The 27,899-nt window shown below is 44.8% G+C and overlaps 1 protein-coding gene across 1 annotated transcript; it reads right to left on the bottom strand.

Annotated features, from left to right (window-relative positions):
• Nucleotides 1–1,423: 1,423 nt before the first annotated feature.
• ZCCHC10 (zinc finger CCHC-type containing 10) lies at nucleotides 1,424–14,243 on the bottom strand. The gene is made up of 4 exons (XM_086621553.1): nucleotides 14,173–14,243; nucleotides 10,227–10,388; nucleotides 6,519–6,560; nucleotides 1,424–2,944 (listed from the first exon to the last, which is right to left on the bottom strand). Exons 1-4 carry the CDS (start codon nucleotides 14,211–14,213, stop codon nucleotides 2,677–2,679), a joined length of 513 nt encoding a protein of 170 aa, XP_086477679.1. The 5' UTR covers nucleotides 14,214–14,243; the 3' UTR covers nucleotides 1,424–2,676.
• Nucleotides 14,244–27,899: the final 13,656 nt, after the last annotated feature.

Genomic DNA, 27,899 nt, shown 5'->3' with positions numbered 1-27,899 from the left:
AAGAAATTCCTGTTGGAAAAAAAGTTTGAAGCAAAGCATCCGGGAAGAAATCAGGATGTGATCTAGTGAACGATGAACTGGCAAAGCTCTTGACAGGCTGGTGAGTTTTACTCTGTGAAATAAGAATATGGAGTGACAAATTAAATAGAAAGGGCAAATAAATACCCAACAAAAATACTGTCTTTGAAATTAAACATTTTTAAAAAATCTGAGTACAAAGGGACTGACAGTTGGTCTTAGACTTAATCGGCAGTTGGCAGTGTCAGATCTTTGGGAAAAGATCAGTCTTTGGGAACGGACCCCGTTTGTCTGACTGTAGACCCCAAGCAAACAGATGTATGAGACACCAACCCTCTGAATTTCATGACCAGCTTTGGCACTCAGTGGTTGTCCAACCACCCTAAAACCTCTCTTTTCTTGGCAGGGACAATGTAATGGGTAGAAGTAACATACTCGTGTGAAGCAGTGCTCTTCTGATGAAACCACCTACACACAAACGCCAGCAGCACTACAGAAATGAACGTACAACAGTCTTAAGAGGATGGCAAAGGCAGTTGAGCCTTGCTCCCCATCCTCTCCCTTCAGAACAACCATCACCACAGTCCGCCCAGCTCAGCGCCAACCGCACTAAAACGCTGTACTAAAAGTTGTGGCTGCCCCATCCCTGGCAGTGTTCAAGGCCAAGTTGGATCAGGCTTTGGGCAACCTGGTGTAGTGGAGGGTGTCCTTGCCTATGGCAGGGGGGTTGGAACTGGATGATCTTTGAGGTCCTTTCCAACCCAAACCGTTCTATGATTCTCTTCTAAAACCTCTTCACAGCTCGGGGCCTCCACCCCGCCGGGCTCTGCACCCCCCTCCCAGCAGCCCCCCAACAATGCAGAGGTCTCTGGCAGCTCTCCACCACCACGCCTGCTTCAGCCATCACACGTGGCTTGCTGGAGCTGCAGGAGATGGTCTAAACCCTGCGCCACAAAAGGTCCCATATTCCAGACACACACACACACTCAGCTACTACTGCACCACTTACTTTTGGGTTTGCAGGAAGCGTGAACTTAGCAACTACTGTTTAATAATTTATTAACTTTTCCCATTAAATGGTACGGTCACTCAAGACGACTTAAACAACTTTCTGGTAATTTTATTTCCAGTCTGCAGAGTGTTCTGTAAAACACGGTCATGATTACAGACTAAAACGCACAACATACATATTTTCAAACATTTAAATAAGCACAGTTTATTCAAAAGTAATTCTACACACTACTTTTTCCATAAAAATATAAAAAATAGTTTAGTTACTATATTTTACCTAAACCAAGATATTTAAGAATTCTTCCACATGTGATGCCCCCTCCCCAAAAAAGGGCATTCCAACAATAAGAAATTTAGGAGACTGCATCACAAATTAAATACTAATGCCAACTGCTTCAATCCACCAAAAGAACAAATAACTTTCAACTTGCAACCAGCAGTAATTGTTCTGCAGTATGTTTGGATTTTGCTTTTGTTGTTTGTGGTTTTTTTGCACTATCTTGCCTCTCCCATGCCAGATTTTCACAGACACGCACACACTATTACATAAAAATAACAGACTGGTTACACTGCAGACTACAACGCCAGTCACCATGTGCCCAACAACGTGGACTGGTCATCTTGCATTACACAACAATTTTTTGCAAAAATATCAAAAGGGAAACACTTTCCTTCAGGACCTCTATCCAAAGGCAACTCCTTTTCTTACTGAGCATCCAGTGAAAATAGCCTTTTTTCTCTCTCCTTGAAAACAGTGCCCATTTTTGTTTGTTACTACAACTTCTCTGGTTTTACTGACCATATTCTGTATGGAAAGCTAATGGAGTTGTGGAAAACACGCACTCCAGCCCTTCTCTCACTAGGATACATGTAATTTACAAAAAAAGGCACAAAGATGAAACTCTTAAGCAGCATCAGACGTAATTCTTCCACTGTGCACTGCTCTGCTTTCTTGCACAGCCTCTGCTGCACGAGACACTCGTGTCTCAGAAAACACCACAAACACACGAGCTAAGGGAACGGGCGAGTCGAAAAGACTAAAGCCACAAGTAGCATATTGATCCTAACAAATGAACACTATTTAAAGTTTTATGTTGCAGCTCAGGCTCGACCTGGAAGCATCAGGAAAAGCCACTGGAAAAGCAGCTCAGCAGCATATAATACACCGAGATGGAAGGCCCTCTGTGTGCAACATTCATTCCGTTTCGCCAATGACAGTGCTCTCAGCCAGCAGCGTAAAACTTCTGCTTCTCGTAGTTTAAAGGATTTTCTCAACGTTAGTGAAGCTGTCATAAACAGAGTAGTAGCATATGATGCACATCATGGTCTGCAATAAAAAGCTTTTGCTTTCCAGCATGTAAACATCCAGGTTACTGGACCTTAGCTCATATAAACAAATCTGATGATAGATTTTTTTGAACTAAAAAAGTAAAATTTTCCATAAAAGGATAAGCCACAAAAATACTCTTTCAGTAAGTCTCACGTGCCATTTAACACCTCTCATGTCCTATGAGCAACTATGCAAAAACATTTAGAAAGTTTTAGCAGTAGAAACGTTGACCAGTTAAACTGTTTGGCAACCATGCGCTCAAAACATCTTTGAAGAGCGTTACCGTTCACTAAACAACAGTCCTACACTGTACCAGACTATTTCTTCTTCTTTTTCTTTGGTGGCTCATCATCAGAACTACTGTCTGTGCTGCTGCTGCTGCTGCTGGAGGAACTAGAATCTGATTCGAACTCTGAGGAGGAGGAAGTACTACTTGAGGATGGAGAAGATGAGGAAGTAGAGGAGCTCTCATCACTGTCACTATCATCATCAGAAGAGGAGGTAGAAGAATCTTCACTGTCAGATGAGGAATCACTAGCTGAACTGGCACTGCTACTGCTGCTGGAACTGGTCACGCTTTTGGATCTGAAAGAAAACAAATACACAGATGAGAACAGGCCTGCTAGAGACAGCATTTGTTACACAGTGTTCTTTACACTGAGTTGTTGTAATCCAAATATATTTGGATTGTAATATATTTGGTAATATATTTACAAATTTGGTAATTGTAATCCAAATTATTTGGTCTGAAAAATTTCCAGGCCTGACAATCCAAGAGAAATCCCCATCCCCATCCCTCCAATTCTGAACAGATGCATTTTGGCAGCCTGAGCAACAGCAGAGTGACACCATGTACATGAAGTAAGCCAAAACAGGACTAGAGAAAAAGGTTAATTTTGAAAGCTGGCAAGGATTTTGTTCACAGTAATTCTCAGTTTTTACTGAGAAGAACGAGGCTGCAGAAGTATGAACGTCCTGCACTATTAAGGCCTCAGGGAAAAGTTAACAAAGGGCAGTTCCCCAGCACACCACTGTAATAAAGAGTGAAATTTTGGCAACGTGTAAGTCGGTGGAAGTATCATTAGTGATGTCACAAACGTTAGAATTGTACTCAAGGAAAACTGCTCTTAGATTAACTCCTGGCAAAAGAACCCAAATGACCTGCCACCACAGGACACCTACGTTTTCTGAGGGGAGGAGAAGGGGTGGAAACAGCCCAAGATAAAGACAGAATTGTGAACACAGAAGAGTGGGTTTCTGAATCCTCTGCAATTTTTCTTTGTTTCCATTTTTAGCCCTTACTGAGGCCGCTGTTCTCAAGATCAAGGTCTCTCATTAAGGCAATATAAATTCCAAGAAAGCACAATTAAATTCTCCCATAGATTTTTCTCCAAACAAAGCATGAAGGTAGTAATTCACTCCACTTCTTGCCAAGTCAACCAAACAGCAGGCAAAAATGCTGGATACAACAATGTAGAACCTTCTTTCCATTAGAAAAATGAATGTAGGAGTTTTTATCAGAGGGTTTGGTTAAATACAACAACTCAGGAAATGCCTACGTTAAGGCTGTTAGAGAAAGGGTAATGTTTTTTATCATACCAGCCACAGTCACGTCAGCTGACAAATCTAGATGCATGTATTAAGCTATGAACCACTGAAGTTTTTATAATACATACAAAATCTGCTACCTCTGTGTGTGAGACACAATGGCTATTTATTAGATATCAATCTATAAGGGCTGGTTAAGTACAGACTTACTGTTTGGGAAAAACTAGTCTCAAGATGAGAAACACAAAAACGATGCGACCAGTAGTTTAAATCTAAACAGTTTCATTAGATGTGCAGACCCATTTGCATGGACAAGTCAGTCAGAGCATCACTTGATTGAGAACTTCGAACTTTCTTGTCCTAATCGCCTTTCACAGAGCCCACAGAAGCAATCCATGGACCTCCAGTATTTAGGGTATAATCTGAAACCCACTCCCAGAAACATCAGAATATAACACTTAATACTGCTTCTCCTAGAGGAAAGCAATAGCTACATCAGAGAGAGAAGAAACAAGCAGGGACTTGTTTTCAGGTGATGCAACACGTGGCCTGTTGGTGGTTAAGGAGGAGGATGGAGATGGAAGCAAGTGAAATTCCCTACTTCACCTTGTCCTAATTAGGTGATATGACAACCCACATGCTATAGATTGGTAAATCTAAGATCTTTGGGTCTACTACCCCACTGTAAAAGTACAAAATTCCTGCAGCAGACGAGCATTCACCCTCCTGAAAACAAGTTCACAAATGTTAATATCTTGCATGATTCCACGCAGCAATGGTGGAACAACTGCTGCCTGTTCTCACCCATGCTATCACCCCTCTCAGACTTTTCTCCTTTCTAACTCTATTGCAACCATCTAACAGCCTCAGGTGGTTCTAAACATGCGACTTCAATCGAATCTACAGTTTGGGGCACAAGCACAGCTGGGCGCCTGAAGAGACAAGAGAATTCAGACACCGTTTTACCCTTCAGATCAGTAGGTTTGTACACGATCCAAGCACGGAGTGGTCTTTCAATTAATAACCAAAGTATTACCGTATGGCAATGTGGAGCCCACACCCCCAGAAGACAGCTCTGTGTCACCTGAGGTCACAGGATTGTACAACAGCTGTTTTGCCTGGTCCTGTTTTTCTGGTTAAGCCTGTAGCTCACTTATTACTGTTTATATCAAAACAAGCATACACTATGTAAAAGGTTAGTGCTCACTGCTGCCACAGCAATAACTTTTGCTTTTTCTTTTTTTTTTTTTTTAAATCTGGAACTCATATATTCAATGGTAACACTGCTGAATTTTCAGCTTTTAATTCTTCCTGGATCATAATAAAAATATAAATAGCAAATGATCCAGAAAGAAATTTATAATGACGGATTCGGTGCTTGCAAAAAAAAAAAACAGGATAACAATTCAAACTTAGAAGAGTTTAAAAATTTTAAGGAAAAAGTGACTGAACCATCCCCTCCCCCATAAATCCTCTTGCTTTTCTCATTTTTGCATTGGTTTAGAGCTCAAGTACTCTGAAAATTGTTACACCAAGTAGAAGACTGTGGCACAGGAGACAGCTGAGGCAGGAAGAGGTGTAACTACATCGTTTAGAGATGGGTTAATTGATCCTCTCACTGGGCCCAAGTGCCTCTGACAATGAACAGAGGGAGCCTTTGATAGAACATATTCTGATAGTAGAGCCAGGACACTCACCGAGAAGTATTCCAATAAAGCCACATTCCACATGAAACTTTAAAATAAAGGCATGTTTGAAAAAACTGCTGGGGCTTGTTTAACGACTGCCACACAAGCCAAAAGGCCTAGTCTTCAAAAACCTTGTGCAACCTGGTTTTAGAAGATGAGATGTAGAGACAGAGGACAGTCAGCTAAACGCAAAGAGATGATGAGGCTATTGCTGCACACACGTCCCTCGTCAGTAAAACTCCTAACATGATTAGGATGTGACAACCTCACGGGGGTTTGGCTGCTCCTGACGGGTTTTGCTAACAAAGACAGAAGCGGATTGTGGATTCCCAAGCCAACATTACTGTGAAGTGAAGCAGAAGTGTCAAAAGAGAAAGAGTTCTTGGCTCAAATTAGTACTTGGGGCATCGTGGCGGGGGGAGGTTAGTTCCTGGATTTTGTTTTGGTCTGGGATGGGGTTTTTTTTGTTTGGTTTTGAGGTTGGGGTTTTTTTTTAGATGCTTTATTTCATTCTGTAGCCAAAGCTTCAGAGAGAGACAGCTGCTACAAGACAGGAACGAAAACAACAAAACGAAGAGCAGGACAGGTAGGTGGAGCGATTACAGACCAGAAAACAGAATGCCATTCTTGCACAACTTTTTAAAAAATACACTTGACGCTTTGAGGCAGAAATAGGAAGATTTTTGTTATTAAAGCAAGACCATGTAGGGAGAAAAGCAGAGGACAAAGAATTTAGAGTTTTTGGAGAGGGAGGAGTAGAAATTCTCCAAATATCTGACGTACAAATACCCATAACAGGCTAGAAGCAGTAAAATCAAAACTGCATTTGCAAATATTGACTTTCCCCCCACACCCCTTCCCATAATACCCAGTGCAAGATCACACACAAACAGCTGCACGATTCGTCATCATTCCCCACGTACCTTTTTTTCTTGGTCTTCCTTTCTGCAGTACTTTCTCCCGTGCTAATCAAAGGGGGAAAAAACAATGCCTTTGATTAATGCAGTAGGAAAATTAAATAAATAGCAGCACAGTGGTGCCGAGTTTAACATTAGAAAACCGGTATCCCACCAGCAGAGAGCCTCACTGATGCCTGAAATCCATTTCACATTTATTTGCAGTCACTATTCAAACCAGAAAAACAACAATCCCTACAAACGAGGAACAAAAAAAGGCAGCAATTCAGTTCTAATTTTCTATGTTAAGCATGCTTTACTCTTCTTTACTCTTTTCTTCATATTATACAGAAGACATTTTGGGATGGGAAAGGCACAGGAGAAAGGATACAAAAAAAGTTCTGTATAACCATATTTAGCAACAACCAAATTGACTGAAACAAAGGGTAAAATACTGAATTAGTCTGTAGCTTTCACTCTGTGTTTCTTTCAAGTACAAAAAGATACAAAACTATTTATATTGATGCTTTCCAGCTAGTTGTCTTTCAGATTCCCAAACACTCACAGAAAGTTTTAGTAGTAAATGACACAGAAGAAAGTTTCTTTTAACAAACCACTAAGGGATTTTTTTTTAACCAGTCATCACTTCTGGATTTTTTTTTTTTTAAACAAATAAAATTATTTCAGTCAAATGTACCAGTCACATGCTCTTCTCAATCCACTGCGGATATAAAACACATAATTCAGCCTGGAACACACAGGTGTGATTAAAGTAAAAAAACAAAACATGCTTAAAACATGCTTAAAACATGCTTAAAACATGCTTAAAACATGCTTAAAACATGCTTAAAACATGCTTAAAACATGCTTAAAACATGCTTAAAACATGCTTAAAACATGCTTAAAACATGCTTAAAACATGCTTAAAACATGCTTAAAACATGCTTAAAACATGCTTAAAACATGCTTAAAACATGCTTAAAACATGCTTAAAACATGCTTAAAACATGCTTAAAACATGCTTAAAACATGCTTAAAACATGCTTAAAACATGCTTAAAACATGCTTAAAACATGCTTAAAACATGCTTAAAACATGCTTAAAACATGCTTAAAACATGCTTAAAACATGCTTAAAACATGCTTAAAACATGCTTAAAACATGCTTAAAACATGCTTAAAACATGCTTAAAACATGCTTAAAACATGCTTAAAACATGCTTAAAACATGCTTAAAACATGCTTAAAACATGCTTAAAACATGCTTAAAACATGCTTAAAACATGCTTAAAACATGCTTCTGCAGCTATATTTCATTTAGCAATTAGACATTAATCATTTCTATTACTAAGCCTTTGTACCCTTCACCGTAGGTAACCAGGTGTTTCACACACAAGATCAGTCACTGTGAGTAACCAGAATGAGATCCCAAAGCACCTTTCAGGAGAGGGGGCCCAGTTCCATGTGGGTGACCCGGGGTGCCATGGCACAGGTCTGTGCCTCCCTCTAGTGTTTCACCCATGGAGAAGTGCAGGAATTCTCTACTCCATAGCACTCCCCTGGAGAGCAGATCTGCTCCATGATACTTGGTCATTTTCCCTGTGGCTACTCACTGTCTTCAGAACCCTGCGTAAGACTCGGGCACCCTGGTCTTGGTTCAGGGCAGTAACATCCAAGGAATAAGCCTTTTCTCACCTTCCCTCCCCTCCCAACTCCTAGCCTAGGACAGGCAAGCAGTGGGCTTTACCGACACCAGTAAGCAAAACGTCCATAACATCCACCAGAATGGTGCAGCCAACACTGGGCAAGTGGGAGGATCCTGGAACAACTGCTGGAATCAGTTAATGCTGGAAAATCCTGTATGTGGTTGTCAAAAAGTAAACATTAACCTTATTAGACTATGTTTGCCTTCTGGCTAATGATTCATCATGGGATCTTTAAAGATGACGCTACAAGAGACCCAGCCTCTCTGCAGACAAGAAAGAACCTTCTAAAGCAAGTTGTGTAAAAGTGAAAGTGTGACCTAGGAAGTTGTTCTTCCCATGAAGAACAAGCTTCATCCTTGATGGTGTAACATTAACATGGGAGGAACTGGGTGCCTCATGGCACAGTTCAGGAGCTTCAGAGAGCTTATGATTAGACAACCAGTATGGATCCAGCCCGGTTTATCCAGGATGAAAAACTGTTCCCACCTAAGGATTGCTCAGTCTCCCTTTTATGAGAAGGCTTTTCACACCACATCCCCCTCACGCTGTGGACTCACAGCTCACACTACTCCATTCCTGACCAACACTGGACAGTTGTGTAACCCCTATGTAAACCCACCCTGCACAATGGCTGGTCAACAAGCAACTTCAGCCTCAGTTCACCATCCTGCAACGTCAGCCGACAGAATCCAACAGAAACCGGGCAGGAAAGGAACAGGAGAATAATCTGAGTTTTAATCCTTTTCTTAAAACTTGAGTCTCTGAAGAAATCGTTCAAAGGGAGCAAGTTTTACAGCCTAAGCACTCCTGACCTCTTATCTACAACACTAGGGGATTACAGTAGCTTCAGAATTACTCATGGGATCAAAATTAATTGCAAAATAAAACGTTGTATGTCTCTGTTAACACAGCTGATGGGCTGCCACTGAAATCAGTCCTTCAGCACCCTGACTCACACTGCTGCCTCAGCTGGAACAGCTGACAGTCAAATCCAGGTCAAATCCCACCTCCCTGCCAGAGGTTCACACCATTTTCTTTCCCCACTAAGAAAAGAGAGCAAATCGTGTGCACACTCTTGCACAACTCACACCCTGACAGCCCTAATAGCCCACAGCCGACACACCAAGCTGCACAGAGGGTGTGTTTCCAAATCCTCCACAATCTTCACTGCAAGGGGTGTAAACATTGCCTCAGTCCCACTGAGGGACAGCATCGACTCTCCAGCTATAACAACTAAATTTGAGTTGCAATGGCAGAGTGGAGACTCTCATACATGAGGATTTCATGGAAGAGTAATGTGCTATGTTATTTTTCTCTTTGCCATCTGGAGCTACTCATTAAAACAATTATTAAACTTAGAGGCAACATTAAAGTCTACTCAGAACCAAGTGGAAAGGAAATCACATTATACAAATGCAGAGTTGTGCTTAGATTTTTCTGTTCAGCTGCAGGTATCTTTCACTTTCTTAGATGTCAGAGGGAAATAATTATGCAATTCAGGGAGATGGTTGTACTTCATGCTTGAGAGTTAAAAACACCTGATAGTTCAACTCTCCTTCCCCTGTTTAACCATCACAGTTTGTAACGAGCTGGTGGAGCTGTGGTGGCAGCTGCAGTCTAACAGCAAATGTAAACAGAAGGGAAAGAATTGGTTTTTTGTTATAAAAACATTTACAGTCTAACCTGCCTGCACCAGCACCTAAACATGTGAAACCAAGGAACCAAAGAACTCAGGAAACACTATTTCATTACAAAAAAGGCTCCAGCTATTTTACCTTGAGCTTAGCACAATTTTTAGTTTCAGACAGGCCAAAAAATTTTTAAGCATATTTCAGACGAGAACAACGTTTTGATTTTGTGGGCCCTGAGTGCACACGTTCCACCTAACACACAAGCCAGCTCCAACATGAAGCACCACACAGCCTGCAACAAAAGATGACAGAAAACGGTCTACGACACCATCTTTTCCATCCACACACAAAATTACCTTTTCATTAACGAAGCAGACACTTGCATTCTGTCAGCCTTACCTCTGTTGCAGTAACAGTCGCTTTTCTTTTTCTTTAAGAAGTTTGGCTAACTGAGCTGTCCTCGAAGGTCTGTGCAGGTATTTTCTCTTCCCTGTGCATTCATACGTCCAGTGTCCAAACTCCAAACATTTTTGACATCTTACATGCTGCTTGTTTGCCTCCCTACAAAAACGCAGAATCACTTAAGTGACTGATTCAAGTCTGTTCTACCTATTGAAAAAATAGGTTTTTTTATCACACAGATTCTCAAGAGCACACGTGGTTCTGTTTCAAGCAGACTGACACTCATGGGTGCTTTAGCAATTATACATCTTAAATCAGGACGAGAACAGTAACATAATTTAGGCAAATACAAATCCATTTATTAAAACATTCTCATACTAACCATTTATGAAAGAGAACAAAGAACTTTTGCTCTATTACAGAGCTTCAGCTTAAGTCTTCTGCTCAAGTAGTAAACGCTGTGCTGCTGCTATCAACTGTCACCACACTCATCACCACCACCTGAATCTGAAAGACAACTGTGTCCTAGGCTGCATCAAAAGCAGCGTGACCAGCAGGTCCAGGGAGGGGATTCTGCCCCTCTGCTCTGCTCTCAAGAGACACCCGCCACCCCACCCCCCGCAGGGCTGCATTCAGCATCAGTGCCCAACATCAGAAGGACATGGAGCTGCTGGAGCGGGGCCAGAGGAAGCCACAAAGATGATCCGAGGGCTGGAGCACCTCTGCTATGGAGACAGGCTGAGAGAGTTGAGGCTGTTCAGCCTGGAGAAGAGAAGGCTCCGCGGAGACCTTCCAGCACCTTCCAGTACTTAAAGGGGCTAAAGGAAAGCTGGGGAGGGACTTTTTACAAGGGTGTGTAGTGACAGGACATGGGGCAATGGCTTTAAACTGAAAGAGGGCAGATTTAGATTAGAGATAAAAAGAAATTTTGAGTCCCCATCCCTGGATGTGTTTAAGAATAGGGTGGATGATCTACTTAGGGATATGGTTTAATGGGAATTAGGGACGGTTGGACTGGATGATCTCTAAGGTCTTTTCTAACCTAGAAATCTATGAAATTGTTCCCTCTGATGGTGGTGAGGCACTGGAACAGGTTGCCCAGAGAAGTTGTGGCTGCCCCATCCCTGGAAGTGCTCAAGGCCAGGTTGGATGAGGCTTTGGGCCACCTGGTGTAGTGGAGGGTGTCCCTGCCCATGGCAGGGGGGTTGGAACTAGATGATCTTTGAGGTCCCTTCCAACCCAAACCATTCTGTGATTCTATGAATTTCACTTTTAGTTTTATACTAGCTGCCAGTCAGCCTACCCTGCAGTCTTCCCCCACTCTTCAGATTCCATAATCCCCCTTCCCCCTCCTTTAGATACTGTAAACCACTTAAACATTTTGAAGAGACTGCTAGGACCCTTCTCTGTCAGTGACCAGAGATCAGTCCTATGACCAAAATCACATTTTGATCCACTTAACTGGCACGGCTTCCAGCATTACAGGATGTAATTGTACAACAGTCCTTGGGAATGGTTAAACTGCATCATCCCATAACTGCACACAGTTCTAGCTCACTTCAGATAATGAGTTAGAATTACGGTTTAGAGCACTGTGAGCAAAAAGCAGGCAGTTCCATTCCCAAATCCTAGAACGTAACGCTCAAGTACCCAACTGCCAAATTCTGACAAAGAGCCCGGGACTGAGAAAGTGAAACAGATGCTCGTCATTGTAGCTTATGTGAATTTACTAAGATTCATTAAAGCCTGGCAGAAGATTTACCAAAAGAACAAGCAGATTCCTGATCACCTTGTGCAATGTAAATCAAGGAAGACTTCCCTTACTACTCTGTCCATCCAAATCCCTCAAGTATTAGTGAGCATTTTACATCCGTGTTTCAGTTTTCACACTGTGGTAAAATCCTTCCATCATTTCTAGAAGCCAGTTAAGGGAGAAGACCTGTATTTTAATCTTCTAGCTCTTACTCCACTATTGTGCAGCTTCGGAAAAGCTGTTTTGCCATCTTCTCACAGACACCCTCCTCCTTCACAAACAAGGAAACTCATGCAGCCATTCTGTGACTCGCTCAAGGTCAGAACCACAGATTAGTTTTAGAGCCAGGACTGAAATCAGGATTTTGTAGCTCTTGTACCGCTCACTGCAACTGCTCTAACTTATTTTATATAAGTTTATATTTTATATAACTCCACTTTCTATAATTTTTTCCAAACACCAAAACACTAATTTTTCAAGGCCAGCCCATCTAAGCCATCAGAAATTAACAGCCCTGGTTTAACTAGTACTCAGAGAGCAGTAACAGACCAGTAGTGAGCATTTCTCTCTCCAAAGGAGTGCTGCTTTTCAAGGCAAGACGTGAGTTGCTTCTCCTCCAACTCTAGCCACCACCTTTTGCAACAGTTCTAGTTTATCCTGAAGGGAATCTTGTTTGGAACATCCATCACTCTTCCAATGCAAAGAGCACTTGGCTTCATAGCTCAGCCTTAGAAATACTAATCTGTATCAGCACTAGGAAGCCAATTAACCTTGCACAATTAACGCAGACTCAAACAGGAAGCAGTATGTCAAGTAACGAACAAAAAAACCTCAACCATCCCAAAACAGCGCAGTCGTGTCTCCGCAGGAACAGGACAGAAGCTTACAGCAACAATAAAATAACTCGGCACTGCCAGGGCTTTAGTTCTACCGACACGACCTGGGCAGACAACTCCATGTGAACTAGAACAGTCAGACCAAGCCTTAAAAGGGATGTAAGTAACTGCCAGGAAAACAGATCGGAACAGCTCAACCACTACAGATCTGTGAATGCCATCTCAGCATTAACGAGTTTCGACACTAACAAAACCATGAGATTGAAGCAAACTTTTAATATGGGTCAACGACCGTGTCAGAAGCAAAGGTGGCAGATGCACAATTCAGCATATGCCCACCAAGCACAGAGATGTAACAAGAAGTGTAGGAAATCATTCCTCGACTCATACAAAATAGCAACTCAACAGAACAGCATTCCGTGGGTACTTTGAAATTCCAAGTCACTTTCCATTGGAAAATAGAAAAGAGATTACACTAACAAATAAAATAAAAGACAACAGAATGCAGAAGTCATCTGTATTCCATCCAACTCTTACCATCAGACAAAAGAAGCTCAAACACATTCCAAAAATTGAAACACGAGAAATAAATTATTCTAAGGAAGGAAAAAACCCAAACCAACAAAGAAATGAAAAGCCAACGCAGGTAACGTGTGAGAGTGGAACCCGGGCACTCGCTGTATTTAACATAAACAAGCAAAACCGTCGGCTTTTCCTCATTCCAGTGTGTGGTGACCACATTCCTTTGGTATCGAGAGAATTACTCGCCTGCAATACCCACAACTGAACGAAGGCCGCTTGTTTGGCGACTCCCCCCCACTCCTTTCTCTTATGAGGAAACAAACAGATCACCACAAGAACCCAGACGTTATTTGTTAACCTGTTTAAAGCCCATAACGAAGAACAGCCAACCGAAAACGACACGCTCCACTGAAGCCTGCGGCACGCCGACACCCGTCCGGCGCCCTTCCCGAACCGCTGCTGACGAGCGCGAACGCTAAACGCCGGAGTCTGACGGCTCCCGCTCCTTTTCCACAGGCCTGCTCTCCTTCCCACCGCTTCGCCGCAGCCATGTCGCCAACCGGCCCACCCCAGCCGTGCTTTGGAGCCGCTTCCTTACGGGCGAGCAGCGCTGCGCCCCGGACGCAGAGCCCCTGCGGGGAGGGGGCTCCGTGCCCTCAGCGAGCGCCCGGACCCCGGCCCGCTCCCCCCGGCCCGCTCCCCCGGGCCCGCTCCCCCGGGCCCCGCGGCCCCCCCCCCTCAGCAGCCCCCTCCTCGCCAGCGGCCGCCTCAGCCTGCCAGCCCTCCCCTGGCTCCGGCCCGCCCCTGGGATCCCCCGCCGCGCCGCACTCACGCCTGTCTCCGGGCGATGAGGCGGTGCATGGGAGTCGCCATCTTAGCGGCCCGGCCGGGAAGTGAGGCGCGCGCCGCGCTGCATGCCGGAAGGCGCCGCCGCCACAGAGAGCGGGTCCTCCCGCGGCCAGAGGGGCCGCGCCGGGGCGGCCGCGCTTCCCGCTCGTCTCGCCTCCTCCCGCGTTGCCATGGCACCGGCGGGCTCCGCCTGCGCCGCCCCGTCCCTGTGCTTTCCCGCTCGCCCGGCCGGTGCCCGCCGTGCCCCCCGCTCGGCGTCTCGTCAGACGGGCCCGCGCCGGGACCCCCCGCCCCTGCCCCCCTCCCTGTCAGGGCCCGAGCGCCGCTTCTCGCTCCCCTCAGGTGCAGTGAGAAAAACTCACTTCAAAACGAAGCGTTTTTTTGAGGGATATGTTTGAAATGCCCGAAAGCAGCGGCGGGACAGACGGTGACTGAGATAATCCCTCTGTGTGCGGCGGGGGAGCCGCCCGCGGCCGCCTCTGTGGCTGGTGTCGGGCGGCAGAAGGGCCGGGGGAGGTGAGGAAGAGGAGGGTGAGGGGGGGGTATCGATCCAGGTCTCTGCTGTGCGGCAGCTCGGGAGGCACAACGGCTCTCCGGTCGTAAAGGCTCCAAAAAAATGGGAGAAAAAGCTAGCTTTCAGAAAGGAGTAATTTAACTCATTATCACTGCTAAAACGTCTCAAGCTAACGTTCAACTGACGTTCATTTTTAGCAGGTCAAATTTTTAAACCCCACACTGACAGAAAAAGAGATCTCAGTATAATGGAGAAGATGCATTCTGCTACTGGTGTGGGTGAGAAAAAAAATGTGAGAAAAAGCTAGATTTCAGAAAGGAGTAACTTAACTCGTCACTGCTAAAATGTCTCAAGTTAACATTCAACTGACGTTCATTCTTAGCAGGTCAAATTTTTAAGCCCACACTGACAGTAGAAGAAATCTCAGTATAACGAAGAAGATTTAACCATGGCTCAATGATCCATCAATAATCAATTAAACAATCCATTAAGCAATCTCAGGGCCTGAGGATATGGCCAAGTCATGTTCATGTTCACCCGACGTGTTCTACTCTCGATCGTAAGGAAGCACAGTTCAGATATCTCCAGGAATCGTAAGGCAAATTCTTTCTTCCACTCCATTCAGCCCGAGGGACTGGAGTCTCCCAGCTATGCCAACAGCAGCTTGTATTTTTGGCTCCTACGTCATCTCCTTAGAGTTGCTGGCATGGGAGGAGAGATCTAGGCACAGGGAAAAAAAAAAAGAGTAGCACTGGCTGAAGCTTTCTGACAGCACATACCTGGCAGGCAGCCCCTTGGGAACCTTTGCCAGCTGGCACAAGTACAACAGCCCCTGTCCCGGATTCAGGGAAGCGAGGAATGTTGCTTCATATATTGGCTTTATCAAAACTCATGGTTGTCTCATGGGATCAGTTTTAAAATTATTATCTTAAATTCGATTACAAAAATCCTCAAGAAAACATATATTTTAATGCCAAATTGAGATTACTCCTGCTATTAGTAGTCTGGAAATACTTTATATCCAACCGTTTTCAGTACTGATTCAGAAATATCCTGTCGTAGGGACAATCGATAGGCATTAAATGGGCATTCTGACGGACACATTTACAGAAATAGATGAACTGTTACCAATTTTTAGTAGTTTAGTATCAGCTACGTAGCTCTTTAAAATGTGCTTCTTGTGAGTCAGTGGGATTAATTTATTATATACAATAAAAATACATCCTGTGTTTTCTTAAGTTCAGTAGAATCCGACTGTACCCGTTGGATCAGGGCCCTACTGCGTGAGGAACTGCAGAGACAGAGTAAAAAGCTGAGAAAAGCTCACACCTCCAGACAGGATGCAAGGTGGGAACACAGTACAACAGCGTATGTGGGCTGAAAAACCAGGAACGTAACAGGAGTGGGAGCAGATGGCCACACAAGTTTCTATTTTAAGCAAATCATAGATGTATAAAAATAAAATATATGTCACGTATAATGCAGCAATAAAAATCCGATGCTTTCAGGCGATGAGCATCCCAGATCTTGGATTAGCAGGCGTGTGGCAGAGAGGTGTTTCACCTCTAGTGGTGCACGATCCAGTCACAGCCAGGAGACACCAGAGCCAGAACTTCCTGCTGTGTGTCACATAATATTTATAACAACAGGGATGGTAACAACATCTGCTGGGTACCATGGCACCAACTAAACATCCCACTGGGAAGGTAAGACACTGAAGGATTCTGTTGGACAGAAACAACTCCAGCTCACCAAGATTAATTACCACATGAGTAACTGTTGAGTATTCTGGTAGTTCCTGTCTCCAGACTCTGTAACTGTAACGCCTCAGGTTCCTGTACGCGTCGCGTTTTCTCCTGTCCCTGGTGCTTCTCACGATATCCGATCGTTGTCCTGTTCTGGATGACGTCCCGCGATAGCCAGTGATCGATCGGATCTGGCACCTTAGCTGAATTCTGATGTGTGACGCCTGGTGCGTTATAAACGCAGCCCAGTTTGGTCTCAATGTTTGGATTTCTATGTCTGGCATCTCACTTTTAATGGAGAAAGTCAGACAGAACAATTTCCTATTTTAGGATCGACTAAATAAAATACAAAATAGCTAAAACCAGCTATTTGTCATAATCCATGCTTTATAATAAATTCCTGCCTGCTGATCCTTTTTTTACCTCAGTATCACTTAAAGTCGTGGAGGGAATTACACACCGACAGCAATATCTGCCCTCGGCTTAGCAACTCCTGGTGCTTCGAGCACCTGTGCGACTCTCATGTCGATGCAGCAGAACTGCAGTCCCTGAATTTGCCAGTACAAGATTTCTGTGCCAGATTGCTCCATGGAGCATTGTGGGTTTTTCCTTACACAGAGGCTCAAAGATGTAGCTTTTATTGGAACAATCCACTTAAAATTCTTCTACTTGAAGAGTTTGAAAGCGTTCTTTTGAGTTCCAAGTCTGCAGGTTCCTCCAGCCCGGAATCTCCGTTTCACAGCCTTTCCTTTCCGTCCTTCAGAGGTAGCTCAGCACGGGGCTGACGGGCACATCGGAGGATGCGGCTTCGGGACTCTCTGGACTAAATGTGCGGAGTCACGGCACAGCGCTGGCTTTGCTGCCAGGGGGACAGTTCCAGGGAGGTGCTGCTGCTCAGCAGCCCGACTGTGCCCACACATCCTGCCTTTGCACATTAGGTGGCTGTTTAAAGTGGCTGTGTCGTGACCTATTTCTAAATCTGCTGGGCAGGGAAACTGCTTTCCAAAATGTGCCCCTCTAGGCAGGAAAGGGAGGCGGTGTGCGGACAGCACAGGAGAGGAAAATGGGGAAAGCACTGAGGGTTCGGTGGGACCAGCGCTGAGCTGCCTTCCGTTGGCACCTCAGAGACCTTTCTGGCCGTGTGCCCACCCCAGCACCCTTCTGTGCACACACACGGCTCGCGAACAAACGTGTCCCCCTTTGCTGAGGATCCGTATGTGAAACTGGAAAAATGACGTCAGAGCTTGCTTTCCATGGCTTAGGAAGAGTCGAGTCCACGAATAAACGGTTAAAACTCCGTTGCCAAGACTGCTGGCTACTCATGCCAGTTACCCAAAACTCTGGCCAGCCTTCCAAAATGAGTAGTGATTACGTAGCTGATAGTGCTGATGCTGGTCAATAATAACGATAAACCGGGAGCACCACAGATGGTGTCACCTGGCATTTTTTAATCGTGTGGCTTTTTCTTTTCTCCCCTAGCTCTCTTGCAGAACATATCCAAAGAGAAATCAGTCACACCATGTATTCCATACTAAAAAAAAATTACAAATTAAAACACAATTCAAACTGGACATAGAAACAATAATCATAATTTTAAAAAAAGTTCAGCTCAGCTGTTTCTAAAGAGCGCTGCAGTCGCAGTGTAGACACAACCTAAGATACTGGAGAGTCTTTTGTTCTGTTTTCAGCATTTCCTCAACTAGAATAAAAAGTAAAAACTTTGACACTGCCTGTGATGTAAATATCTGAAAGACGTGAAGTGATCTTACCAAAATGGTTTATTTCTCTAATACAAGCTTTTCCTGATGTGATTGTTTTGCCAGGGCACCTGGAGTTTGAATTTCCAGATAACAGCATAATTCTTCCCAAGAAACAATGCCACACCTGTAGTACAGCTCCAGCCTGAAACCCAAGAGCGGGGCAGGGTGCCTGGGGCAGCGGAGCTTTACGTCAGGGCCCGACAGAAAGTGGATTATCGGACAGTCTGGATCAATGCTGGGCTTCTGCGTGTTTCGGCGGGGTCTGAACCCGCCTGGGGTTACTGAATCAAATCTTTAAAAAATGCAAAGGAGGGTTTTCTCAAAGCTTTTCTGACTTTTCCAGACAGTGGCTGGGTTGATGGAAGGTACTGGTTCTACCTACAGAGACTTCCTTAACAAAAGAGCCAACGTGGAATGAATAAAATCCCAATGTTTCTCTTCATCACAGAAGAGCCAAGTGAAACGAGCACTCGCTGCAGTGAACCCCGAGCACGAGGGTGGTACCTGGCTCGTCTCCTACGAGTGGTGTAAAGAGCAAAATTCCTGTTTCCCACCAGGGTGAGGCCTGTACATTGCAATTGTATGACTGTCTTCTGGCGTTTTGCTGCCTGGTGGGTTTCAGTGAACTGGCCTCATGACAGCGTGGTTCAGCACATCAGGGTAGGGAACTCCAGCTGGGATCCCGTCTGTCCTGGTATTTCAGATGACTTGCTTGTGAGAAGCAGAAATATGGGAATCCAGATTTAGGTTAGATATAAGAAAGAAATTTTTCACTCTGAGGGTGGTGAGGCACTGGAACAGCTTGCCCAGAGAAGTTGTGGCTGCCCCATCCCTGGAAGTGTTCAAGGCCAGGTTGGATGAGGCTTTGAGCAACCTGGTGTAGTGGAGGGTGCCCCTGCCCATGGCAGGGGAGTTGGAACTGGATGATCTTTGAGGTCCCTTCCAACCCAAACCGTTCTATGGTTCTATGATTCTATGAATCCCTTCCTAGGCATAAAATAAAGCAACACAAACTCAGAATCTTTCCGTTGTTATGTTTCTCTGTCTGTAATCGCCCAAGCAAGACGCGTTCCCTCATTCCTTCTTCTGTATTTTCCTTGCCGTGTAAATTGCTGAATGTGTTGTGACACGGTATTTCCATGGTGAAGAGAGTCTCTTCTAGCAAAGCCACAAAAAGTATTTGTTTCAGCTACTTAACGGGTAATGGAAGATCTGGCAAAATAAAAGTGTTTATAATATAGATAAATTTAATACCAATATGACTGTTGGTCTGTTCTGATAAAGTTGATGCCCATACTCAATATTTATATCAGTAACTAAGAGCAGATCCTGGCTCTATGTATTAAAATTCCAGGCTGGCATAATATCAGACTCCTTTGGTATCCACCATGTAAACAGACAACAGGAGGATGGCAGGGAAAGCTGAAAGAGGAAAGACAGACATGCCAGTTTGAACTGTTATTGAACATTCACATGAGGGAACCTTCTGGAGTCCCAAAGCAGATTTTTACAACAGCTGTTGTGAAAATACATTGAAAGGGATAATGCCCCCCCAAATCTGTCAACTATATGGATGCCCAACCACACTTCCCACTGAAATAAAAAGTAAAAAAAATAGGCTTTGTTGTTAGAATGCATCTAAATGAACTTAATTTACGATGTATGAAGTTCAGACGAAGACCCCTTTGCTAGGGGGGGTGGCATCGGTGCGGTGTTGCCATGGGACTGAGGGGGTGTTATTCTGACTGTACCCTCGGCGAGTGCCTGCGGGGCGACTGTTCCCCGCTCCAGCCTAGAAAACTCTGCCCTATTTTTAGATCCTCAGCTCACATCTCAGCGAACGCTCGGTATCTCTGTGTGTCAACAGATCCCAAACATCTCCCGACGGAGCGTAAAGCGTGTCGACGTAGCGGGTACGTCACCTGTGTGTGCAGTTTGCGGAAGCTTCCATCACTGACTGTGTCACTGCAACGTAGTCCACTGATTCGGAACAAATCCAGATGTTTCTCTTCCCTGGGCACGCAGCCAGCGGACCGCGGCGCGCAGAGATGCCGCCGCGGCAGGCGGAGGGCTCGGGGCTGACGCCAGCTGCGGGATGGGAGAGGGGACGGTCGTCACCAGCACCAAGCGTGTGTGCGTGTCACACAAAACACTGGAACTTTTGGGAGGTTCGTGGATGGTCTGGATGGAGAAAGTTGGGGCTGAGCTTCTGTGCAGTGCCCAGCCACAGCCCTTCGCCCTTCCGAGGTGGGCTCACGGGGCCAGGCTCCTGCGTCTGCCAACAGTACAAGGGCAGGCTCCACGGGGAAGGGCACGGCACGGAGCAGCTGTAGCCTCAATCCTCAGTCTTTTGGGATTATAGAGTTCAAAGTGACCCACTGGGTGCTGCTGCCACTCCCAGTTATCGTGGGAACAATTTCGCTGAATCCCATCTATGCATTTACGCTGATTGATCTTTAAAGCTGTCTGTTTTCTTCCTCCCAGCTCTCTTTAGCAGGCTTTCCAAAGCTTGATTGCTCCAATTGCTCCAGGATCCTCCTGATTTCTGAATGAATTTATTAGTGATCAGTTTATCCATTTGTTCATGTCAGCTGTTCTTTAGTGTAAGTACTTATGTCCATCCCCACTGTGTTTACAGGCAGTGATTGTACCCCCTCTTGGATTCATTTCACTCGTACGAGGGCGATCTCTGTCCATAACACCGACTGTCCCTTCCCCTGCCCATCACAGCATCCCTTCTGGTGGTCTCCTCAAGGCTTTTGAAGGTGCGTGACAAGAATTAAGCATAGTTTTATTCCACGTGCCAGTGGCACTAATGCTTTCCTGTCTCAGATGGAGATACCTCATGCTTTTTTCTTCATGTTTGCACGACACTTTCCACCACAGCCATCCTCTGATCTGATCAGCCAGGTTAGATGCTCCTCATCCACTATCTCCTACTGATGTGCTTCCAGTTTCTAAGAGATTTTTTTGCTTTTCATTCATGTGTGTATGATCTTAATCCTCGTACCATTGAATTTCATTCCAGCTTTACTACTCCAGTCATCAGGATCATGCAGCTTTTCATTGATACTGCCTCCTAATTTTGTGTCATGACAAAAAACTTAATCGGAATTTTAAAATTTCTTCCCTAAAGCCTTGCCTTCTGCGAAGGGATGTGCACTTGCATGTAGCATTGATCATTTTTTTCCTTTAGCATAGCCACTGTTTCATATTTTGAAATGATACGACACCATCCTTACATTATCAGTATGTTAAAAATTCTTTCTGCTGGACTTGCAGCTCAGTTCAGTGCTTCCAGAATTTGGTGGGGAGGCTGACCCAGTAATTACAACCTGTCCGAATAAAGCCTCTCCATTTTGCTGCCATGTTCCATGGACCGACACACACACTGGGAAGTCTCTTACATGTTTAAAATCTGTTCATGTGGGCAGGCTGCCCCGAGGCACTAATTTCCAGTGCTGGGAAGTATATGCAAAATGACAAACTAACCTTAATTGTACAGCTATGATGTGTGCGTAATACACCACATCCAGGGGCAAATAATTGTTTAAGGAAACGTTTGTGTGTTCTTTAGCCTTACACCTTGTTTGTTGCTATAACGGCGTCACTTTCCAATATTGTTTTCCTTGTATCTGTTTTTCTTCCTTTTTTCTATTTGCTTTTGTTATGTTTCTTTAGGAAATTTTCGGTTGGTTGGTTTGGGTTTTGCTTGGTGGGCAATTATGCAGCTCTGATACTTAGAATCATAGAATCATAGAATGGTTAGGGTTGGAAGGGACCTTGAAGATCATCCAGTTCCAACCCCCCTGCCATGGGCAGGGACACCCTCCACTACACCAGGTTGCCCAAAGCCTCATCCAACCTGGCCTTGAACACTGCCAGGGATGGGGCAGCCACAACTTCTCTGCGCAACCTGTGCCAGTGCCTCACCACTTTCAGAGTGAAAAATTTCTTTCTTATATCTAACCTAAATCTCCCCTCTTTCAGTTTAAATCCATTGCCCCTTGTCCTATCACTACACACCCTTGTAAAAAGTCCCTCTCCAGTAGGGAGAGTAGTATACTTCAGTAGTTGTGGTGGCTTAGTTTGTAAACACACGAAATCTAATTATCTTTGAAGCTTGATGGAAAATTATGGAGACTAGAATGAGAGGGAAATTTATTTTTTCAACATTTATTTCACTGCAAATTCTTGAGATAACTTCATTGGTGAAAACGGCTCCCGAGTAACCTCCCGCAGCACAGAGGGCAGCGTTTTCTGAGAACTTTCTGAGAATGGTGTTATATGAGGAATGAATCCTATCAGGGTTTGGGGCAATACGATCCTCCAGATACCCTCAGCTGAGGAGATTGCAAAGCCCATTTGTGTTGGAATATCCTAGAATAGCACTATGAACCATACATTAGATGACACGCAGTGACTATTTACAGCAGCCCAAAGAATAGCCTGTGACTGATACCAGCTGGGACTTATTTTAAACCCGTATTCGTTTTCATGTTTGGCCAGCATTCATGAATTGCAAGACATGCCACTGTAAACAGTCTGAAGATACGGGGTGTACGCTGAGGCACACCGCAGTGGCAGGTTTGCAGTATGTAAGCACTTCCACTGAAATCATACCTCCAGTCTGCCTATGGATAATAGAAAAAGGAGGATGCCAAATCTGCCAGGTGAGGATTTGTCTGTGAAGCTCCCCAGAGATGTGAGTTTGGGGGAGGTCTTGAAGCTGCAGACAGATCAGGACTGATGAAGGCACAGATCAAGTGAGCCACAGAATGAAAGTGCAATGAGAATGCTTTGAAGAACAGACAACATCACACGCAGCATACAAATTAACAGAGGTGCATTGGCCTTTTCCCCGTTCTTTTTACACCCACGGTTTTTGAGGATTAGATATTTGTAATGCCTGCCACGCTACAGAAGACCTGTTTGCAGCTCAGAGCAGTGAAATGGTATCAAGTGTATCAACAGCACATAGAGCCAGGAGGTCTAGGCCAATAGTATCATAACATTTTTGAATACATTCTCTGACTCGTATTTTCTTCTCTATAGCAGTAGTTGATCAAATACATAACGGAATTCTGAAAGTCTTGAGCATGCGATGTGATTATGAAAGTTTAATGCTTTTGCTGATTTGTTCACATTATCTTCAAAAGTCTGAGAAACTCTGAGACGTTTTGTTCTCAAAATAATTGTCATCTATTTTAAAAGAGACAAGCTGCATCTTTAACAGCCCTTTTTTTGATGATTCTTCTGGCTTTTTCTGCTTAGTTTAAAATAAAATGACTGACTTTCGTGACAACAAAAGAGAACAAATAGTATTCAGCTATTTATGACTTTACTGATAAGCAACTAAGTGGCAACAGATACAATATTTGAAATGACAAACAGAGTATGTTTAAATAAGGAATATGTATATCTGATAGGGATTCATAGATTATGTATTTAAGTGCCCAAGAAAAAGGCAAGTTACTTGCTCAGAAGAAGGCTAAGTCTGCCTTGATGTAAGAAATGAAATTACTTCCTTAAATTAATGTGGCAAGGTGCCGTGCTACCTCACAGCTGAATTTTGCCTTGATATTTCTTAATATACCGAGACGTTTCTTCTAGTCATACATCTCCATTAAAATCAAACGTATCAGCGCTGTAAACCCATTTTGAAAACATGCTAGAAAGCTTGTGAAAGCAATGATAAACACGCAGACTTCGCCCCATAATTTCCAGCATGTCAGATTTATTTATTCTTGATTATCATGCTCCAGGTCTTCTGGAATAATTAGATCCCGTGACAGAGTTCTAAAATAAAATATAATAAATACCTCTATTACTTAAAAGCTGCAAACCACTAAACTTAAAATTCACGAGTTCTTGGCAATTCCAGACCAATTTCAACAGCTAACGGACAGTTTAACACAGAAAGGCTCCAACGAGACGCTGACTTCAGTGCATACACGACCAGAGGACGCATCCGTGGGACACCACAAAACCAATCCCAGCTTTGCAGCTGTTTAAAACACATCTGTGTGTTCTAGGCGTGCTGCTTAAGCACCTGCAGAGAACGGCAGCAGAGTTTTCTGCCTCTGTGTTGGATCCAAGGCATTCGGCGGGGCCACAGCAGGACAGGCGGGCGCATCCGCGGGCTCCCAGGGATCCGGTCACGCGTCCCCCGACCAAACACTACCGAACCGGGGGTGGAGGGTGTCAAACCACAGAGGATGTAAAAGGTAAGTAGACTTGTGTCTATTCTTTCTTTAGTGCCTTACCGTTGTGCTGGGGAATGGACAGAAACGCAGTTGAAGAATGTGCTTTCAGATCAGGCTGCCCATTATTCCAGACATTTCTTCTTCCCACTCTTTGTTTCTCCTTTTTTTCCCCTCTCACTTTTCACTTCTTCTCCTTCCTTCTCTCTGCATTTTACCCACCACATTGGCACAGACAGGCTTCATTTCCCAGTTCGTTTTCCATGCTAACATAAGCAATAAAGAAATCAAGGCTTACCTTTTGAGTATCATTTGCTTTTAGATCACTCCTCTGAGGATGTCACTCTCCAATAGCAATTATTTCAGGCTGTTACAAATTTAGCAGACAACAAACACTGGTTTATTCTGGACTCTCACCTGGAAAGATCACTGCCAGGCTGAAGGCTAGAAATGTTGACCAAGGTCTGATCTCAGTGGGCATATCTATATTGGAAATTGCATTCAGATAAGACAAAGATGCTTCTGTCATTCCAGTTCCTTTCCAAACACAAAGCTTGTCAACTGTGTCTAGCTGGTCAAGCACACAAGATGAACCATATGGGAGCAGAAGAGAGAACGTTGTCTGCAGTGCTCCCCAGGCTGCAAGGCACGGAGCTGAGAAAGGCGCCCAGACCGTTGGTGAGCTGTCTCACAGCACCCTTCCCAAAACCATCCCTGTGCACGGCTTCTTTCAAGCTCAGGGTGGGAAGCTGCTTCACCGTACTGACACCCCAAGAACGGGACACTCACCAAATTAAGTATAAATGCCTCGGTACTGGGTGACACGCACAGTTTTCTGTAGGATTCTCAGTGCCTGTAGCGATGACGATGTGTTTGTGACATACTGAAAGTGAAAAATCTGTGGTCAAAAAAAAACAGCCAGTCTGGATTCAAACAGGATTCTTCAGAAGTTATAGAAGGGGGAAAAAATATCAAAAAAGCATCTATAGAATAATAAAAAAAAATCTTATATAGAATCAGCTACTTGTCCTGCCTTCAAAAGTCAAGTGCTGTCAAACTCAGGTAAAATCCAGTGAGCTGAGTTACCCCAACTGGTACTTTGCTGATTGATTTTACAGTCGCTCTCTCTGCTGCAAATCAGTCTTCACCAGGCCAGAACTGATAAAGCCTTATTAAAGAATATATGTTACAAGAGTTCAGGAGAAGGTCTGTGCCTTTCAGCTGTCATCAAATCCTAATAATTTCTTAGAAACGTTTCTTACAGTCTTTTCATGTTTTCTACATCACAAGTCTCACTTTTCTTAAGAAAAGAAACATTCAGAAAATAGAGGAGAGTGGGGACAATCATGGAATCTGTTCCACTTCAGATCACTACACCACAACACCTCAGCTTTTGTTTTATTTATTTATTTTCCCCCCCAGCCGGGGGGCTGCATGTGGTGACCCAAACCATCTGTCTGGGCTGGGGGGGGCCCCTCTCTCCCACCTCCCTCCCATCCCCATGGGCAGCATCCCTGGTGAGGTCCCAGGACCGTGTCCTCGCCCGAGGTCAGCCGTCACACGTGGCGGGCAGCTGGTGGGAGCGCTGGGGCCCCAGGCGCTCCGAGATAGATGTCCTCTGATGCCAAGCTCTCTGCTCCCCGGCCCCTCCACCGGCAGGGTCTCTCCTTTGGAAAACGAAAGTGAAAAAAGAAAACAAGAGGAAACGGGGCGATGTTCTTTCTCGCCACCCATTGTGCCGCGGGTACGTGTTGTACGATATTCTCCATGGGGAGCAGCGGGCTGGTTTGGTCCGTTGGCACCTCGCTCTACGCTCAAGGACGCCCGAGGTTAAAGACTTCATTATTATTCTGTCATTAGCAGCGTGATGCAATTCCCAGCCCCCCGACAGCTGCCAGAGCGGCGTCACCCAGCACGCTGCCAGGAATCGCAAACGCGCGGCGCCAGGGCTGCCCAGCAGCCTTCGGGGCAAGAGTCCTTCCTGCCTTAAATATTGAATTTCTCTGCTGCGTGTTTTCTGGATCAGTAAAACAAGGAGCAGTGATGTAAATATAAGGCTGGGGATTTGGAAACGTACTGGGTTTAACACATTAAAACCAGTGGCCGTATGTTAGGCAAGTTTTATCTCAGAATTAAAAAAGATTCCCAAATGTTAAGTTTCAAAACATCCATGAATGTAAGATAAGTGTCAGAATTAGGTCTGTGGTAGGATGAATGAGCCAATCCCTTGTGTTTTTGTCCCAAAAAGCTCCCCTCGGCAGAACTCTCCCTAACCTCTGCACTGCTGGGAGGAGCAGCATCGCCCTGGCCCCCCTCAACCTGCCCCACCACCACTGGCACTACGGAACGTGCTGCAGCTTTTAGGGATTCTTTCTTCTTCCTCTTCTTCTTCTTCTTCTTCTTCTTCTTCTTCTTCTTCTTCTTCTTCTTCTTCTTCTTCTTATTATTATTATTATTATTATTGTTGTTGTTGTTGTTGTTATTATTATTATTGTTGTTGTTGTTGCTGCTGTTGTTGTTGTTATTGTCGTTGTTATTATTATTATTATCATTATTATTATTATTACTATTATATTTTAGGGATTCCTGATCCCTAAAAAGAACTTTTCTCCCGCACACTCACAAAGCTCTTAGTAACCGAAGGCTGCCCTGGAAAACACGATGGAGCTGCACAACTACATGACGCAGTGACCGTGGCCCAAGCCCTGAGGACACACAATACTCGTGTTAAAATTGTGTATGTTGGTTGGAGAGCGACTCTTCTGTGAATCCTATGGGATATAAATCAGTCATAGGCTAAATTTTATTGTTGGCATAGTTGGAAGCCTTTTAAACACATGGAAAAAACTATGGAACTATGAACTCAGCTTTTCGTCTGTAATTCAGAAACAATCAGAATAGAATCACAGAATCACGGAATGGTTTGGGTTGGAATGGACCTCAAAGATGATCCAGTTCCAAGCCCCCTGCCATGGGCAGGGACACCCTCCACTATACCAGGTTGCCCAAAGCCTCATCCAACCTGGCCTTGAACACTTCCAGGGATGAGGCAGCCACAACATCTCTGGGCAACCTGTCCCAGTGCCTCACCACCCTCAGAGTGAAAAATTTCTTCCTTAGATCCAATCTAAATCTCCCCTCTTCCGGTTTAAAGCCATTTTCCTGCGTCCTACCAGTCCCTGCCCTTGTCAAAAGTCTAACCCCCACGGCAGGGGGGTTGGAACTGGATGGTCTTTGAGGTCCCTTCCAACCCAAACCATTCCATGACTGTATGGGGGGGCGCGGGAGAAGGGGGGGGCTCCGCGGTGGCTCCGCCACCGCGGAGCCCCCCCCTTCTCCCGCCCCCCCCCCGCGCAAATTCCCGCGGAGGGGGCGTGGCCACCGCTGAAGGACACGCCCCCACCCCTTGCCTATGCGTTTCCCGCGCCTGCGCGGTGGCGCCCGGCGGTAGTCTCGCGAGAATTTCCCCCCCCCCTCCTCCCGCCTCT

This window comes from Tauraco erythrolophus, chromosome 16, assembly GCF_009769465.1.
Source record: "Tauraco erythrolophus isolate bTauEry1 chromosome 16, bTauEry1.pri, whole genome shotgun sequence".
Lineage (NCBI taxonomy): Eukaryota > Metazoa > Chordata > Aves > Musophagiformes > Musophagidae > Tauraco > Tauraco erythrolophus.
The sequence above is the reverse complement of the archived record's forward strand: the minus strand, read 5'-3'. Positions and strand labels throughout refer to the sequence as shown.

Coding starts and splice junctions, on each gene's coding strand:
- ZCCHC10 (XM_086621553.1), bottom strand. CDS start 14,213: ATGGCGACTCCCATGCACCGCCTCATCGCCCGGAGACAGGC. Junction 10,389..14,172: donor CTCATCGCCCGGAGACAGGC/GTGAGTGCGGCG, acceptor GCGTTTTTGTAG/GGAGGCAAACAAGCAGCATG. Junction 2,945..6,518: donor AGGAAGACCAAGAAAAAAAG/GTACGTGGGGAA, acceptor GTTTTCTTTCAG/ATCCAAAAGCGTGACCAGTT.